Source organism: Triplophysa dalaica, chromosome 11 (assembly GCF_015846415.1).
Source record: "Triplophysa dalaica isolate WHDGS20190420 chromosome 11, ASM1584641v1, whole genome shotgun sequence".
NCBI lineage: Eukaryota > Metazoa > Chordata > Actinopteri > Cypriniformes > Nemacheilidae > Triplophysa > Triplophysa dalaica.
The window spans coordinates 1,082,959-1,101,838 of NC_079552.1; the positions used below are offsets into that span (position 1 = coordinate 1,082,959).

General features: G+C 39.0%; 2 protein-coding genes across 2 annotated transcripts; both read left to right on the forward strand.

Annotated features, from left to right (window-relative positions):
- The first annotated feature begins 796 nt into the window (after positions 1 to 796).
- Positions 797 to 10,169, forward strand: LOC130431571 (guanine nucleotide-binding protein G(I)/G(S)/G(O) subunit gamma-4). Its single transcript, XM_056760686.1, has 3 exons — positions 797 to 1,264; positions 2,734 to 2,841; positions 7,244 to 10,169. The coding sequence occupies exons 2-3, from the start codon at positions 2,743 to 2,745 to the stop codon at positions 7,370 to 7,372; spliced, it is 228 nt and encodes a 75-aa protein (XP_056616664.1). The 5' UTR covers positions 797 to 1,264; positions 2,734 to 2,742; the 3' UTR covers positions 7,373 to 10,169.
- A 486-nt stretch (positions 10,170 to 10,655) lies between these two features.
- b3galnt2 (beta-1,3-N-acetylgalactosaminyltransferase 2) lies at positions 10,656 to 18,542 on the forward strand. Its single transcript, XM_056760685.1, has 12 exons — positions 10,656 to 10,834; positions 11,057 to 11,183; positions 12,245 to 12,348; positions 12,739 to 12,932; positions 13,438 to 13,533; positions 13,666 to 13,776; positions 14,608 to 14,686; positions 15,019 to 15,202; positions 16,761 to 16,886; positions 17,220 to 17,379; positions 17,788 to 17,844; positions 18,196 to 18,542. The coding sequence occupies exons 1-12, from the start codon at positions 10,744 to 10,746 to the stop codon at positions 18,334 to 18,336; spliced, it is 1,470 nt and encodes a 489-aa protein (XP_056616663.1). The 5' UTR covers positions 10,656 to 10,743; the 3' UTR covers positions 18,337 to 18,542.
- The last annotated feature ends 338 nt before the right edge of the window (positions 18,543 to 18,880 follow it).

Here is an 18,880-nt window from a genome sequence, read left to right on the forward strand (position 1 = left end):
TAAACTGTTCTCTCTTGCAAACAAGAAGTTTGTTCAGTGTGCTAGTAGTACACTTCTTATAAAATAAAAAAATGAGTACACTTTCAGTCAAGTTTCTACGCTTGATTAAGCTTTAAAATACAGTTTTATAAACTGGGTTATTTTAATTCCAAATGCAATTGAAATAAACTTTCAATTATACTACTAGTGCACTGGTATTAATTAACTTGCTTAAAGTCCCCGTGAAGCGGAAGTTCGATCGTTTATTCTTCCGTATTGTGACACGTTTCCGATTGAAAAGGAAATTCAGAGAAAATGTGTGGGCGTGGCTTGCGTTTTTCAATGCAAATTGATTGGATGTGTGAAAACAGCTGTTGCACTGACTGTGATATGAAAATGGCAGCAGACTGACAGTTGAAGGGGAGGAGTTAACGGATGCTCCGTCCAATTTACGTCATTTGATGTGGATGGTCATTTCAGGGCGGAAGCGCATTTTGAGATTTTAACTGAAGATTATGATGGCACACGAATTTTAAAAAGAAAATGAACCAAATGAATAAGCTTTTTACTATAAACGCTAAAATATTTCATGAAAAAATAAGAATTGTCATTTTTTATTTCACTGGGACTTTAAAGAATTCTTAACTTTGCTTAAGTGTACTTAATCAAATGAACTTGAGGTATACTTAAGTACTTATTTTTATAAGGTCCAGTCTACTTTATCATCAAACCCGTTAAATTGTTAATGTAACGTCTAGTGACTCTAGAAATCGTTTCGTCATCGGGAGAGCGTGACGTAATCCGCGCCACCGGGAGACCCAGTGATGTCAAATGAAGCAAGGACACATCACAGTGTAACAGTGTAACAGTGTGTTATGTGGTGTTGATGATGCTGCGCTAAGATTCATCTCATCACAGCAGCGGATGCTCGGTACATGCGCCCAGCGCAGCGCGAGCAGAATCCGACCGCGTTCTTAAAGGCGCAGCGATACACCTTCGTTCGTCCCCGGGCTCGTGCGTCACACCGAGGTCCCCCTCACATCTGGATAGACGCTCGTACACTGACACCGAATCGACCGATACGGCATCGATGCGCACGGCGGACCGCGGGGAAACACTCGACGTTTGACGCGTTCGGCGAAAACACGGGAGCGGACGGTGACCAGCGCCTCTGTCCAGGGTGCTGCGGGGTTTTCCCTCATCCATCGCGTTCCAAATCCCCGTTTGGGTGGAGTCGACCCCGTTTTTCCTGATCTACTGAAGTCTGACCAGTGACACAATTCAGGTGGGTGTTATTATGTATTCATGTCTTTCTCTTAATTGCGTGCGCGAGAGAGAAATTGGAGGCTGAGGCGGTGTTGCGTAATTATGGAAACTGTTTACTGCCACATTTATTGTCGTTTCCTATGATTGGAGGTGTCACGATGTGACTGTTTACGAATAGATAACACATTGTTGCTGAATTAGGCTCGTCTAGAATATTTATTGTTTGACGCGTCGAATGGAAACGCGTTCCCATCCAGGGATGATGGATGGACGGATCCCTCGCGCTGAACGCTGAATTGGCCAGAAGCGCGTGAGAAGGAAAGATGGACGCGCTCCGTAACGCCTTCCGCGTTCTTGGGCGTTGGATTCCGACGGCTGGAAATCTAACTTCACATTAAACGGCGTTTGGCGACCGTTCGGGCTTCTAAAGGCCAATTCGGATATTAAAACAGAAGGTTGTGGCGCGCCCACGTTCAGTGTGTTTGCTCGAGAAGAAATCACAGTGATGTGGCCTCTAGAGAATTGATCACGACGACCCTCTTGAGTCGTCACAATACTTGTCACCAAACACACCTGATTCTAGACATGCATTGAATGTTTATTGTTACATTATAGACTGTGAAACACAGAAGCTGCAAATGACGCAAACTGGGATTCCCCCAAATGTTCGTGTAGAATGACTGTGTTTACTGAACTCTACTGACGTTATTGTCATATTTAACCCCGATGATCTGTTGAGATCACTGTAGTACAATATTAGAATATATTACAAAATAATATTAGGCCTAATTTTACATCTTAGGAATACGTTTTGATCTTTCATGTTGTTTTTATAATGTAAGTGTGAAGGCTGCAAGAAGATTGAAAATCACAGTTTTTTATGTGGATTTGTTGTAAGATTATGTTGAGAACTTTAGACATAAATCAAAGTGAGCTTTTATTCGTTAAGACTACAAAAGGTCGTTAAATACATTATCATTCTGATCCATCACTGTTCAAAATGTTGTTGAAAAATGTTCATTAATTGACTAAAAGGGTTGAAGCATCATATTGGCATCTCAGGGAATTTCCTTTATTGTTTTGTGAAGCCTACTTCACTTAACTGTGAAACAAATGCTTATCGTGTCACACACGTGTTCCAGTGCAATGTTTATATTTTAGACCTTTTGTACACGCGTGACAATGTGTTTACATAGATGCAGTGGTTAGAGCATCATGGTTTTTAAACTATCAGTTATGATTTATAGTAAGAAAACAGTCAGCTTTGCAAGTTTACTGAGAATCTAAAAGAGTTAATAAAAAACCCACTTTTTATTTACCCTCAATGAATGAACAAATGAATATAAAGGATGTTTTAGTTCTAATCGCTTCCTTTTAATGTGAGATTTTCATGAATCAGAAACAAAATGAATTTGATTTGCCCAGTGTGCCTACGTTATATACATTACATAAAAACTAATACAGTGTGTAAATGTCTTCTGTGTGCAGGACACAATCATGAAGGATGGAATGGCCAATAACAGCACAGCGAGCATCTCTCATGCCCGGAAGGCCGTCGAGCAGCTCAAGATGGAAGCCTGCATGGACCGGATAAAGGTGTGTGAAATAAACTCACAATATTTCATTTCTTAAACACGTGCCATGGATTATTGTAAAGAGTTGATCAGTTCTCCACTGGTAGTTCTGCCCCAAACACATGCCATTTGCACCTGGATATGTGATAGAATGTGTTTTAACAGTCCTCCATGAACCCCTTGTGTCATTATGACAATAACATTGTGTCTTTTCAATTGTTCTGCAAGTGCGTGAGAAGTAATGAAAGTGCCCTTCGAAATACTCTAGTATACTGCATAGTTTAGTAGTTCTTTATCTTTAAGTGATCTTAACAGTGTACTCTCTATATATTATTTTGCACTTTACGTAAACTACAATGTTTCTATTAAGTTATTCATTTTGATATGCATTTAAGTGTACTTGACGTAGATTGAGCAAGTGTAGTGAAATTACGCTTAGATTCTTCTGTCAGTGTAAGTCAAGAATACTTTTGTATAATATAAAGTATATTTCTGAGAAGAACTAGAACTAGAAACTAGAAGTTTATTAATTGCATACTTGAATAGACGTTTGTGTAAGGAATAGGAGGAGTTACTGAGGTATCGTAACAAGAGCGTGTGTGTGCTTCTATACATGGTTTATGAGGACACAAATCATGTGTTAAGAAAATAAACATGGCTTACAGGGACTCCGTTAAACTCAAAATCATACTAATGTGTGTGTGTGTGATCATCTGACTGCTGTGATGCGTCTCATGTGCTCTGACCTCTCACAACAACACAACGCTTGTCATTATCTGTGTCCTGAGAAAACTTGAGAGAATCAGATGAGCTGAACACGTATTAAAACATTATTTCACATCATGTTGAGCTTGTTATGATGGTCTCAAACTTAAGATCTCAATACAGATGTTTGTACAGATGCAGTGGTTGCTCTGGAGACAGAATTTGTGTGGTTGCTAGGGTGTTTCACATCTGAGCTTTTTTAATGTGTTTGTTGTTTTATTTTTTGGCATGTGTTTGTTTTCTGGTCCACCTCAGAGGAGTTCATCCTCAAATCTCTCTCGCCAGGCACTTTATCACACAGAGAGTAAATCATAAATCTGATCAATAAGGAAAATCTTTACTCAATAAAGCACATGATCTGAAGTCGCATTCATGTTCGCGGCACAAGCACAAGAGTAATGCCTTGACTTAATATTTCAATATTACTTGACTTTCGGAGGTTGGTACGAAAACGGGCGGGAACGATTCCTCCATCTTTTACAATTCTGTACCGAGAGGTCACACTGAAAACTTGGCATTTATCAATATGGACGTGAGCGGTTGCTACGATCAAATCTCACGACAGGTCTCGGTTCATGTATGCAAGTATTGAGATTGAAGATCTGTGTACGCCTTACCCGTTTGATAACTGAAAAGGAATAACGACAAATAGAAAGATTAGGTTTTTTCATTTAGTATAACAAAGATTGCTATTTTTTTTTTTCATTACATTAATAAAGTATTTTTTATTATTTCAATATTTATTATATGATCATTTAATTGTTTGAAATTACAAGGTTAACGGTAGCTTTGGTGTACAAAACTTTAAGGAAATTTTATGCTACTTCTAAGATATTTTAAGATAATTAAAAATGCACAATTAAAAGTCAAACATTTTAAATAATAGGCCAAATATATATACTTATATGCAATGGATTAGTTTACCAATATGTGCAAGATGATAGCTTCTCTGTCATATATAAACATTGTATTATAATTGTGCCATAAAAATGATCAGTAATTTATATTCACGTTCGTTTTCACAGTGGTAACATAACTAAAGTCACATTCATTTTGTTTAAATTTAAATGCTTTATACAACCAAAGTCATGTCAAGCAACATCATACTTTCATTGTCAATTTATAATAGTGGAACACAATATATAAAACAATATAGATATTTCACTACACCAACGCTGTTGACCGCAGCGATCTCTTTCCAAAACAGTTTTTTATTTCATTGATTCCGCTATCCAAGAATTTGCTTTAATTTCTTAATCGTAAAACTTCCTCTTTTTGGCCATATGACATTTCTCCATGTCGTAAAGTCTAGGGGCGAGGCGTCTACACCCAGAATTTATATTGGAGTGATATGTAAATTACGACTGTTTTCAGCCGCCACAGTTATCAAGGTACCATCATTCGTACGATGAGATTGGCGGGATACGAACGTTTGATGAATCACTGTGGTAAGATTTTTCTTCGCTTGCTCATTTTTACGTTAGATTGATAAATGAGGCCCATTGTGTGTGAATTGGCAGTGAATAAAACAACAAGAAACCTCACCATCACTAAACACACCATTTCATAGGAATGAGGCACACCTGTTAGTGTGAGATCGTGTTAAATCCTCCAGAAGTTAAAAACGGACACATCAGCGGTGGGTTTGATTGACAGATCCTCACTTTCATGAATTCTTTAATGTTCATTAGTGAAACTCCATCATCAGTGTAATTACAGACTCACATCAGCGGCGGTCTGGGTCTGTTCTCTCTGGAATACTGGAATAGTCCACCAGGGCTCAACTGAAGCACACTTACATTTTAAACTCACACCCTGTAGATCTTCTCTGTCAAGTGACACGTGAACTCTACATCCCATTAGAAACAAACTCACTGTGGATGCTATCAGATTTTACTGAGGTATTTTGATAGACACCAGGGTATTGCATAATGACCATATTTTCACATACACCCAAGTATTTACATGGTTTTTCATAATTCCCCACAGGAGTGAAGTGTGTTAGTAGGAGAAATGTAGTTGTTTGTGTGTCTGTTGTGTAGCATCTGGCTGAGAGCGTCACACACATGACTGTATTTGACTCCTGTCAGCAGAACATCTGCGTCTCTCCTCAGCACCATCAGCTCAGGAACACATCAACATATTACAACACACAACTATACTTCACATTCATGCATCAGCAGAACTCTCGTTTCTGATCCGACGTGAGAAATCACTTGTGCGACATAAAGTGGAATCCATCAATCCTCCTGCGGTAAAATTAAATAAAAATAGGAGGTTAATCTGAAAATTTAAGATTCCGAAAATTAAGAGAATTTTTAAAACAACAATAAATTAAGGAGAAAGAAATATACGAACATGGATATACAGTGCACATCATTAGGAATATTAGATTGCGTAGTGATCATTTAAATTGACAATTTTGGTTTTAGTCATTGTTAACTTTTCTATATTTGATCAATTTCGTTTTTATATACCATGATTTAAAAAAACGTAGAATGTCATTTTTATAAAGTACTGACCAGCAGAAAATAATAAATTTAATGACTTTGCATAAGTAATGCGAACAATAAGACGCATCCTTAAAGGGGTCATATGACACGACTGAAACAAATATTCTGGTTTGTATTTAGATGTTGTAAACGCTGTATTTACGACATACGTGCATGTTTGTATCTCCTCTTTGCTCCGCCTCTTTGAAACACAGATTTTTGACAAAGCTCATGTCTCTGAAAAGTGAGGTGTGCTCTGATTGGCCAGTTCACCAGTGTGTAGTGATTGGTGGAATACTGCAAGCGTGTGAGGGAAATGTAACACCTCTGACCATATTTGGAACATCAGGTTCCTCTTCAATTGTACTGACAGGTACACCACCTTACTTGTGTATACATTTGGGCGGTATTAGTCAAATCAGACCACCAACTGATGTAGTTTTGTGGGGGTGTGGTTACACGAGGTGTTTCAGGCAGGTCTGGGTGAGCATTCGCTTTAAGATAGAATGCTTCTTTTGTTCCGCAACTTTCATTTCTGCAATTATATGTGTCTAATACAAACATGAGCAACTTATTACACAGAAAACACAGTTCGTGTTCGCGACCCCTTAAACACTGCATGTCAAAAGTTTCATATTTAGTGTTGCTTATTTACATCAATATTTCTTATTCTGTTTTATGTAAAATTGAGAATGATGAAATCCAGCAGATGTCTACATTGGTTTGCTATAATAATAATCTCACGCTTCGTGATTCATTGAGATGAACACAGTTTGAGTCGAGAGTTTTCTAACATAAACTCTGAATTATGTGACATTTCCGTGTCTTTTTATTCACGTTTCCTGAGGGGAAATAATCATTTTAACAGAACTTTTATGATCAGCAGGAGGTCACGAGAATAAAATCATGTGCAGAGAGAGCAGACGCAGTGGAGGATATGATGCAGGACAATAAATGTCATGATTTGCCATTTCTATGCAGCGTGACATTTGAGAAATAAAAATGCGTTCCCTGAAATGTTGTTCATTCTTGAAATAGACAAAATATGTCGCACCATTCATGCGCTGGTTGTATTTAAAACACAAGAAATGTTAATGTGAAGTCGACTGAAGTGTAGAAACAGAATGTTCTCCAAACTCTCTTGTGTCCGTATGTCGATGTTTTCAGGTGTCCAAGGCGGCGGCAGATCTGATGGCGTACTGTGACGCTCACATACGAGAGGACCCGCTCATCGTCCCCGTGCCGGCGTCAGAAAACCCCTTCAGAGAGAAGAAGTTCTTCTGCACCATCCTCTGAGGCCGGGCCGCGTCACAGGTGGTGATTCTGTGTTCCCGGCTGCTGCCCTTGAGCTGTGTTTGAACGGCAGTCACATCTGTTGATGGATCCGATCCCTCCTGAAGGCCTGTGGGGGGGTTTGGGGTGGGCGGTCATTTAACTGGCAACCCAGTCTGAGCGTTTCACGTCTCGTTTCATAGGTTTGTTATTGCTTCGTATTTTAGAGAACAGCCTTTCTCACTGCTTACGACGTGAGAGAGTTTTGTGTTTCGTTTTGCTTCTCTGAGGATCTTTGAAGAGCCGCCATTTTGATATTTAGACATTTTGATAAACCGACACCTTATTTGATGCACACTACCGGTCAAACGTTTGGACGCGGCTGACTTGAATAGCTTTTCATGCAGCTCAGATACCGTTTCGCGTTTTATGAAAATGGTTTGGCAACCGCAGTATTATTCCCATATTTTGAGATCACTCTTCTGAAATGTGAAAAACGATAAAGAACAAGTAGGCGTGTTCAAATCTTCGGCTGGTAGTGTATTTCTGTTTCAATTTGAATGACTTCCATTCCAATTCCAGTATGATCATATTTAGACTCTTTAGTGTAAAATCAAACCAGAAGTGTTTGAAAAAGTCCTAAGCAGTTTCCAAATAACATTGTGACAAACAGACCAGGGCCCCTGTTCTTAAAGCCTCTAAGAATCTTAGTGTGGAGGCGGGGCCGACCCCATCTTTTGAAGACTGTGATAGGTCGGTTGCCCAATAAGGAAAAAATTGCTCTTTTAAGTATAGGATTTAAGTAAAAACCATTAGATTGAAATTACAGGTGTATTTTTTTCTGTTTTACAGTGCTTACACACGCACTATACATATATATTGTTTGTGTGATCATTTTGTTTTTAGAATGTTGTGACTGCTGCATCATCACATTTTTCCAGCCGCCGAACGTGTTAATGCAGCTTTGGCATTTCTGCGCTGTCTTGGAGATGTTAGCGTGTCTCTAATAAGATCGCTCACAAACATGATCCCTACACAATCTATTGCCTTTTGTCTTATTAACTCGCTGGTGTTCAATTTTATTTTATTTTATTTGATACAATTTGCATTGCATCAAAGCAGCTGTCCAAGAAAACCAAGAAAAAGACACACACGTAAAAAACTAATCAAATAAAAAAAATCTGATAAACCTTAAAAGTAATATGTAAATTGTCGCGCACGTTTCTTCTCACTTTTCGTGATTCGTCCACTTTCTCTGCTGCTAAAGAAACTCTTACGCCTCTTAAAAGTCCTCCTCGCCACTCCTAACAACTTTGGAGGTCTTTTAAAGGTTCGCTTTTTTTAACTAAGATCTTTTCTTTAACTTAAGAGGTAATTTTTGTCTAATATTGTCACCAGGAGCAACTCTTTGCACTAGGCTTTTTCATGAATACGGGCCCAGGTTTTGATTCCTCGTGGAGAAATAAGGGCGTCCATTTTTAAAGCATGTGAACTCAATATTTGTAATACTAGATTTTTTATACCCCTGTCCATCTGAGAACCAGTGCAAATTCAGTTTTTATTGAAAGATGGCTCTCTGTGTTGCTGTCAGAAATCAGTTCTGGATCTGCATCTGGTGCTGAATGACGGTCAGATTGTACAGATGTGTTTAATCTCATGACCCATCTGGCACACATAGACTCCAGCGAGACGCACCTAACCACGAGAACTAACTCCAGTACACAGTTGATTTCAAATCACCATGGTTTTGCGAATCATACGTCCTGATTACTGTGATAACACATTTTGTTTATCACAAAGTTATTTGGAAGCTTCCCACAATGCAATAGGACGATTTTATTGTCTCGATCACCTTGCTCCTAATGATAATGATTTATTTCAGCATCTCTGAAGGGCCTTACACGACTGGGCATGTTTATGATAGATCTTCAGTTGTTTTTTGCCTGTCCTGATATTAACAGCAAAGCCTTTGACTGAAATGCCAAACGGAGAGGTTGCATGTTTACCTGCTGTGTGTGTGTGTGTGTTCTCTATGAGAGATTGTGTGTGAATATCGAGAGGTCATTTTTTGAGTGCCAAGTACTGTGACGATGGCGTGTCCTCTACACTGTTATTACACAGGCTTTTTCCTATTTAAAACAAAAAAGCACAATGTCAGATGTTTTCTTTATATCACTGTAATTTTAGTCTAGGCTTTATGGATTTATACGAATCAAAGTGTTATTCTATTAATGCACAGCTCCTGATGAGGTGTCGACTCTGTGTTCTGTATTAAAGCCCCTTTAAAGTGAACACGGGCGGATGGACGGTCATCTTTTGCCGTCCAGGTTTGTGGCAGCAACTTGCAAATATCTGTATATCAAGTTAAAAGCGTGGAGACGTAAATGCTAACTTCGCATGATACAGCATTATAGTTAGGTGTGTGTGTGGACTGGATATTTCACGAATGAGTGACACACTTTCAAGGTTGTATAATGCTTATAATGCTCCATGTGTTTCTTGAGAGTGATGGTTTGTTGACGGTGGTTGGGCAAGTTTGTCTGCTAAAACATCGAAAGAACGGAGCCCCAATCAGTTCTACAAAAGTACAAATAAATTGCAAAATGTAAACTGTCTTTGAAATGATCACTACTACTGTTATCTAAACAAACATAACTTGCATGGACTGAATACCTATTAGAACTTTGAGATACACTGTTATTGAATCAATGCCTAAATGTTTGGATTTGTTGGTGCTTTTCTGCACTGTTCTCTTTTAGAAGTCTGAATGTGTAGATCTGTGCAGTTGTACAAATAAATAAACATTTGAAAACTGTCTGCATTCATTAGTTTACCTTTGTTCTAAGAAAAACGTCTGCTTCATTTCAATGTGTTTTTACATTCAAGCAGAATGCATGTGAAAGATTATTCTTAAATACGTGCATCATTTAAAAGGTCTAAAAAAGGTCTGAAATAAATAAATATAAAATCTCTTTAATATAAACTTTATGTTGCGCCACCGGCACAGTGTGTTTATGTGGTCGAAAGAGACACCTAGTGGCGCAGTGGAGCATTGCAGCCATTACATTTGTAGGTTTTAAAAGTAATGCTAGAAAAATGAGTGAACACAACTTGATTTGTGTTGTTTTTTTTTATACAAAACGTATACTTATCAACAATTGATCTTCCGCAATCACCACGGCAGCAAAAACGTAACCTTAACCCCGAACCGTACGTTCGTTGAGGAAAAAAATACATTTCCCAGAATGCAGGGGCTGACCGCTGCCTTGTGATTGGCTGTCTGGCTTTGTCGTCATCAGCATGCAATGATACATGAGAACGGTCGTCAGACGCGAGTCTGTTCGGTTGTGTGCCCGACCCGTTTACCGGCACCGGGTGGATCCCGCCGCGCGTCCATGCGCGGTGTAGCGGCGGCGCTGCTCGCGTGTGTGGTCGCGGTGCTCGTGCACAGGAGCGGCTGGACGGACAGAAGTTTCCGGTCTGCAGGTAACGCGCAGCTGTTTATTATAACACTGTTTACGACATTTTAAGCCGCACACAAACAGGTGTGACGTGTGTTCAAAATATATCAAACATTAAATGCTCAGTTCTTGTGAAACAGTTATTTATCAATATTAATACTTAATGATGACAGATCAGTGTTATGTGTTTAAAGACATGTTTTATGATCGTTATTAGTGATGTTTCTGTTCTACGTGTTATTGATAGACACTCTGAAGTCTGTGTATGAAGTGTTGGTGGGAGTTTTATCAGCTCGGCATCACTATGAGCTCAGACAGGCCATACGAGACACATGGATGGGAAATGTTCAAACTCATCCACTGTTCCAGGATCGGTCTGTATCGCAAACATCATTTCTTCAGATCTCTGCTTCATTAAAGCCCTTCAGTGTAGACACACATTGATTCACGCAAGCTTGTGTTATTGAATTACACATCGACCGGTTGATCTAAACTTCTCTTTCTATCCGACTACATTCATGTAAATAATCCGAAAGGCGCCTCAGGCAGATGATCATTAAAATTGTGCTGCGAGAGCAAAACTTTTCCATTTATTGATTTTGCATATTTTTGTTATGTATGATTAAATGTATGCGGGAAGCACATATGTTATGTGAAGGATACATATAGAACATCACAATAAATGAGTTTGTTTTTAATGCTTAGAGAGAAGATTAATAATGGAAATGCACACGTTTATTATTATTCACATTATAATTGGATATCGTGAAAGTAAAAAAGTGTATGAAAGAAGTCGGCTTTGAACCGGAAGCTTCGATCGTTCTTATTTCAAAGGAGAAAATGAATGGGCGTGGCTTGCGGTTTTAACAGCGATTAGATTGGATGTGAGAAAACAGCTGTTGCATTGATTTTGAAATGAAGCTGGCAGCAGACTGACAGTTGAAGGGGAGGAGTTAACGGATGCTCCGCCCATGCGGTCTAATTTACCTCATTTGAGATGGATAGTCATTTCAGGGTGGGAGTGCGTTTTTAGATTTTAACTGAAGATTATGAGGACTCACGAATTTTAAAAGAAAATGACCCACATTGATAAACTGTTTACTATAAATGCTGCATAATTTCATGAAAAATAAGAATTGTTATTTTTAATTTCACTGGCACTTTAAGTAGTGATGATGATGATATCTATCACAGTTATCTTTGATGGAGATTCAATATCGTTGTTGATTATATACTTCATTATGTAACTATGAGATGTGATGCTCAGTAAATGAAATGCTTCAAAAATGAAATGTGCCTCATCTTTGTTGTTTGTAGCGCAATAGAAACATAAGTCAAAATGAATTATTTATAACAGACGAATCATACATTTGGCACACGTGTATAAGCAGCTTTTCTAGAACAGAAACTGTTTAACGCGTGTGTTGTTTTAAAGGGTAATGGTGAGATTCATCATCGGTGAACATGGCTGTTGGGTACCGGAGGAAGATCGTGAAGATCCGTATTCCTGCAATCTTCTCAACCTCACAGAGACCCCGGGTACAAACGCTCTCATTACATCACAATATTGCTCGTATCTCTGATTCATCAAGAATATTTTTCAGCTCAAACTCATTTTTAAAAGTGATGAGGTGCAGTTTTAGGTCTCAGGTACTGTACTGTGTGTTTTCCTCCATGTGCTCTGAAATCATAACTTTGGATTCCATTCGAAACAGCAGATTTCTGTGCTACATCGTGTTATAATGTTTCGTAACGCATGTCTCAGAAATGTGTCGTTGAGCTGTAATTTTTCTCACAATCATCTTTCATTGACTTTGGTCTCAGTGATGAAGAAACGACACTCATGGAACCAATGGTCCTGTTTTCCTCTGAATGACTGCGTTCTTCCTGTGATTCTTGTTTTAATGCGACTGAACTGTGTGTCATCAGACTCCGCTCAAGAGATGGCTATACTGAGCGTGCCCGAGGACTCTGCGCTGGTGCCGTCTGATGTGTCTGCGCTCAGTCTGGACTTTAAAGTCCTTCATCCTGTGGTCATCACTCAGCTCGGTGTCTTTCTCAACACTCCGCAGCAGGACTTCAGGGGAAATGTGACTGTGCGACTCTTTCAGGTGGATCAAGAGGTAAAAGCACAATCTCTCCGCAGCGTACCTGGGACGTCTGAACACGGGATGATTGTGTAACGACACCTGAAACACTCATCTGTCATGATCCTGTCCTTCTTGTCTCTAGTTCTGCGTACAGGGTCATGACAGTACCATGTCTATTGTGCTTGTTGTATTAGGTGTGGAAACACGTGGCCTTTGTTGTGACTTGGTGCCATGTGTTCTCCTGTCGTGTGCCTTGGTCCGTGCCTTACAGTAGAACTGAAGTCAAATGACGTTTTGTTCATTCAGACAGAGCAAGTCTTGTCTGTCAGTTTTTGAGGCTTTAGTTTCTCTGGTCTCATGTTGAACGTGCAGAGGTTAAAATCACAGCTGAAGATCCGGATATGAATTAACTGCGTGTCAATCAGAAAACATGTTTACATATGCATATGTCACAACACACCTATTAGCGTATATCCTCATGATTTAAAGGCACATGCCTTAATAAAAGATTTCATTATTGTCTTGTGTTTCTCCTCAGGAGGCCGTCGTGTCGGCTCGCTTCAGCACCGGCAGTCCTGGCACTCGTGTGGGCAGCATCTTCTATAAACCTGTGGAGCAGTTCATTTTACCCAAGGTGACACATTCAACATTTACAGAAACCACTGACATTAAAGTGCTTTTGAAACACGTATTGCTCATCACATGATCAGATGTAATGTTGTGGTCATGAGCAGCTGGTGATGTTTCGCTCGTGATGTGATCGCAGGGTTTTGAGGGAACTCTTCTCTGGCAGTGTCAGGACTTGTCCGGTCTGATGTCTGTCAACACATCAACGGTTAATCTCATGACAGGCGGAGGGGTTCTCAAGTTTGGATCTGTAAGTTAAAATCTTAATTTTTGATTTCGCTAACATTGTAGAATTTAAAGAGAACGTTTCATTTCTGCACCGATAGTGTGCTTTAGGATTTTACTATAGTAAACTGTAGTATATATAGGGCTGCACCATTATTTATCGCAATACCACTAAATCCTATTGAAACCAAGCTGGCTGTGATATGCAAGGCATCGATTCTTTTATTGATGTGTAGCTTGTCTGTGAAGCACGGCTCTGGGATCAGTAGGAAATGCCTTGCCTTGCCTAAAAATCATGTGATATTTGTCGTCGGTTTATCGTGACAGCCCTAGTATATTATAGAAATGAATACACTTGAATGTATATTATAGAATTCTGTAGTAAATACTGTAGTATACTTAAATGTTTACCGTGGTTAGGGTGAAAAATATGTTTGTATCTAGAATTGTTTTCTGCTGTTTACTACTATTTCACAATATAGTTTGTACTTTTAGCACAAACCCATATAGCACAATCCATCTGGCTTACGTCTGTTTGGCGTCTGCATTTAAATCGTCTGAACGTAATTAATATGTCTGGTAAAGATCTGGAGATCTGCTGCGTAAAAACATCTACTAAACATCTTAGAAAGAGCAGCTTTACATCCATTCTTAATCATAAACATCTTACAGACGTCATCCTGATGTCTAGATGATGTCTGACAGCAGACATCTCAGAGAAGTATTGCATATGAGCAAACTATGTATTGTAGATGTCTAGCAGTTGTAAATGCAGATGTCAAATAGACATAAGACAGATGTATGTGTACGATCAGGGAACGGAGCGGTTGAGTGAGTTTCTGGTGTTTTTCTCCAGGTAGAAGCGGGTACGCTGCCTCACAGGACTGCTCTGGGTTTCCCGGGTTTAGCTGGAGGATTTATGTTTTCAGTTTACGGTGAGTCAGTATGTTTGTGTGTTTTGTGACTCAGCTGTGAATGGGTTTTGACTTCAGCGTTGTAATGTAAAAGCTCACCTTCCTCTCCTCAGCAACCAGCAGCTTTACTTCTTATTCTTGTTATAAAATGGACAACACACAAGGTTTAATTGATCCTTCTGTACATAAATAAATAAAAACAGAATATGTCCGACGATCAAGCTGAAATACGATTCTATTTTATCGTGATATATTGTGCTGCGATACAATCATTACTTCCCTATTAAAAGTGAATGCTAATGTTTTAAGTAAAGCTCTCTCTCTCTCTCTCTCTCTCTCTCTCTGTGTGTCAGACATGCAGGCGTTGTCAGAGCTGTTGCGTGGGCGAGCGGGACGGCAGCACATGCGTTCAGTTGAGTTGAGAGAGGAGGATGTGGCTCTGCGTCAGGAGAGCATCACATATGGTGATATGGTGTTTGTGGATGTTGTGGACACGTACAGGAATGTGCCTTTAAAACTACTGCAGTTCTACAAGTGGTTAGTGCTTTACAACATCACCAACTAAATCTCCTTCTCCAGTTATTAATATCCAGGGGCCGGATTCACAAATCCTTTTTAAAAAGAAAATTCTTCTTTACTGCCACGTTTATTCTTAAATTCTAATTTAAGAAAAAAGTTTGGAATGTTATGTAGTCCCGAAAAAAACATTTCTCAAGATTGATCTTAGGAAAAAAAATTAAGAAGAATCCAAATTCTAGAAACAAAAAGTTTTTAATGCTTGCTGTCCTATTATATCTAACATGTGATCGTAAATGCCGTTTAACACATCACATGCTAATATATATATATAGGCTATATAAGGATGCGATGTGCTCGTTACACACATACGTTTATTAGATAATCATATACAGTTACTGAGCAAGTGAGTGTAATCGTATTATTTTATTCTTACGACAAAAAATAATATACTTGAGAACATTTAAAGAAATGTTTGAGAATCGCACTTACGAACATTCTTACGAACTTCCTATAATTTATCTTAACAACAATCTTATATTTTGTCTTAAGAACAGTTTCTTGAATGAATCCGGCCCCAGATCAGTGAAAACCTGGACTGAAAATAGTACAACAGATGTGATCGTACCACCTCGATTTATTGCATCAAATAATTTGATTCTATTTAGGGATGCACGATAAATGATCGGCCATATCGATATCGGCATATAAATGGTCATTTTTAATGTTATCGGTGTCGACTGATGATAACATTTAGGCCGATCTATTAAACCCGATATCTCATAAATAATTTCCTCTGGTTAAACTACTTCATCTGCACACTGCTTTGTGCAGTCTTTCTGTCGTGATCATTCACTTACCTCTATTAGCAAAACATTGTTGATGTGGATACTGTGTTTGTGAATGTGTAAATTATAGAATGTTTGAATCTTGAGTGCTTTCTGTCATGAGACCTGTTGGAAATATGGCTATAAAGAACTTTAATTCTATCATTTTTCTAAAAGCTATAATTTGTTTATCAAATAAAAATATATCAGAAAAGTTTGAAGGTTAAAGAATTGTTAACTTGTATAAAATAGGCTTGCTATATGATTTTCAGGGGAAAAAGAGTACTAATGGTTGCGCAGTTTTATGAATGTTTTCAAATAAAGGCAGTTGTCCACTTTTTGCCCTTTGTGTCAGTCATTTTTATAAATAAATTTTGTTCATCAGCTTCCGATGCTAAAGAAGTATTGGTCATTGGCCAAAATGTACATATCGGTGCATTCTTAATTCTTTTTAATGATTGTGTTTTAGGCAGAAGTCATAGTTTGGGTCCAGACATCAATTGTCCAAGTGTTTAACTTTCTGCATTATTCTGTTATTCGTTCAGGGTCTTAAAGAATCCTTTTGATTGACTATATGGTTTCCTTTATTTGATTGTCTTTGTTGTGTTTACATTTATCAATTTTGATGACATTCTTAATTAGAGCATTTAATCTAAAGAGCCAATGATCATAGATGATAACGATGATGGAGATAGAAAGATCTCCTCTTGCTGAATGTTTTTGAATAACTGGAGAATTTTCTGTACGTGCAGGTCAGTGGCAAACGCAGACTTCAGACTTCTGCTGAAGACCGATGATGACTGCTACATCGACATCGACGCCGTCTTGCTGAAAACAGACCACAGACGACTGACACAGAGAAGTCTGTGGTGGGGAAAGTGAGTGACATGTTTCGCTCTGTGTGATGTACATCTGCTGTTTCGTCTCATGTGTGGAATTGCATCGGTGCCAGTTTAGATCAAGGTTAAGACACAAGGGTGAACAGATCCTGTAATATAATATAATGTGAAGTTTTGTTTTGAATGGACTTTGTTTGAATCATTGACACACACGATTGTTTTGTATTCAAGTTATGATGAACATTCTTACGATGTCTGTTGTAAGTTCAACACAAACATAAATGCATCATTGTCATCAGCTCAGATCTTTTGAATCATTAGTTGTGTGTCAGTTCAGTTATCAGTTGTTGAATGACGCTGCGTTCTCCTCAGTTTCAGGCAGAATTGGGCCGTTGATCGTGTGGGGAAATGGCAGGAGCTGGAGTACTCGAGTCCTGCATACCCAGCGTTCTCCTGTGGCTCTGGATATGTGGTGTCTAGAGATCTGGTGGAGTGGTTGGCCAAAAACGCTGACCATCTGAAAGCTTACCAGGTTCTGTCTTTACTGTCATGTCTTATAAGCAAACACACGATGCAGAACAAAAGATGAACATTGTTTTGTTTATTTTAGAAAGTGGAGGTTTGGAGACGTTTCTTCTCACCGTTAATTTAAGACTTCACTGTTATTTTTGATTTTAAAAAGTCAGCAAGTGTCCAGCATACATGGGAACTGCTTCAAAACTGTTTCAAGAATTCCAGCATGCACCTCATATTTTTTACACATTCGACTGCTCCATACACAACAACATGTCCACCATCTTGGCACAGTCAACATTCCAGTCGCTGTCAACACTTATTTCCAAAATGCCACAACATTGTGTGTGTGATTCGTACATGCATATGACTGCGCTATGGTTTGGACAGCCCGATGTCTAAACTCAATGTGTGTGTGTGTTCACAGGGGGAGGATGTGAGTATGGGCATTTGGATGTCCGCCATCGGGCCCCACAAATATCAGGTGAGTAAAACTGGTTCATATACAGCGTCTAATAAAAGTGTTTTTACAAGCCTCAAAATTGTGTGATTGGATGAGAACTGTTTTAATTTTATATAACCAGGAAGGTCCCATTGAGATATTCACACATAGATGTAATTCAAACTATGTAATACAGTAACATTATTTTTTATCTAAATCTGTATTTCTGCATGTTTATATTTAATCTTGTGCTTTGGCAATGTAAATTTTCTTTTATCATGCCAATAAAGCTCCTTTGAATCTTGAATCATTCACATTAGTTTCTCTAAATGATCACTTTATGGGTCAGGACACACATAGCTTGAGTTGACCGTGTTGTCTGTCTGTCTGCAGGACTCAGGATGGTTGTGTGAGAAGGAATGTTATGTTGATATGTTATCATCTCCACAACGCTCCGCTCAAGAACTGCTCTCGCTCTGGGACCGGAAGAGGAAGTGCGGGGACCCCTGTGGCTGTGCCTGGGAGAACAGCTGACGGGACGCGTCACGCCCGTCTCACCGCTGCATGTTTCACCAGAAGCACTTTTGTGTGGAGTCAGATGTCTGGTCTGGACGACTGGTCTGTTCGTTTGCTGTTTCTGTGAAGTCCAGTGCGTCCAGTGCTTGTGCTTTCATGCGGGACCGTTTCATCACAAGTGAACACTAGTCAACACAAGACACTAATAAAATTCATAAACCTTGGGTTTCATTACTCCCATTCTTTCCAGATCCATCACACAAAACAGGGTTTGCAATATATATATATATATATATATAAACAATAAACGCTTCTAGAAATAATTCATACCTCTCTTTTTCTCAGTTTTTGTGATATTCCTTGACCCATCGATGAACTGAAACCCCATGTTTAATAAATGTGGTTACATAAGATGAAAACACACTTTTCTCCAGCGCATCTATCGACTGCTCAGTCCCACAAGAGTCACGGGCAGACTAAAGCCTCTCATCTCTCTGCTGGTTATTTTTGGTGCTTTAAATGAACTATTTTTATCGACACAATCCTGCACTCCAGCATTTGC

What these genes read in the sequence shown, in the direction of transcription:
- b3galnt2 (XM_056760685.1), top strand. Translation starts at nt 10,744, where the DNA reads ATGCGCGGTGTAGCGGCGGCGCTGCTCGCGTGTGTGGTCGCGGTGCTC. An exon ending in CAGAAGTTTCCGGTCTGCAG is followed by an intron (nt 10,835 to 11,056) that starts GTAACGCGCAGC and finishes TGTTATTGATAG; the next exon opens with ACACTCTGAAGTCTGTGTAT. An exon ending in ATTTATGTTTTCAGTTTACG is followed by an intron (nt 14,687 to 15,018) that starts GTGAGTCAGTAT and finishes TCTGTGTGTCAG; the next exon opens with ACATGCAGGCGTTGTCAGAG.
- LOC130431571 (XM_056760686.1), top strand. Translation starts at nt 2,743, where the DNA reads ATGAAGGATGGAATGGCCAATAACAGCACAGCGAGCATCTCTCATGCC. An exon ending in CCTGCATGGACCGGATAAAG is followed by an intron (nt 2,842 to 7,243) that starts GTGTGTGAAATA and finishes CGATGTTTTCAG; the next exon opens with GTGTCCAAGGCGGCGGCAGA.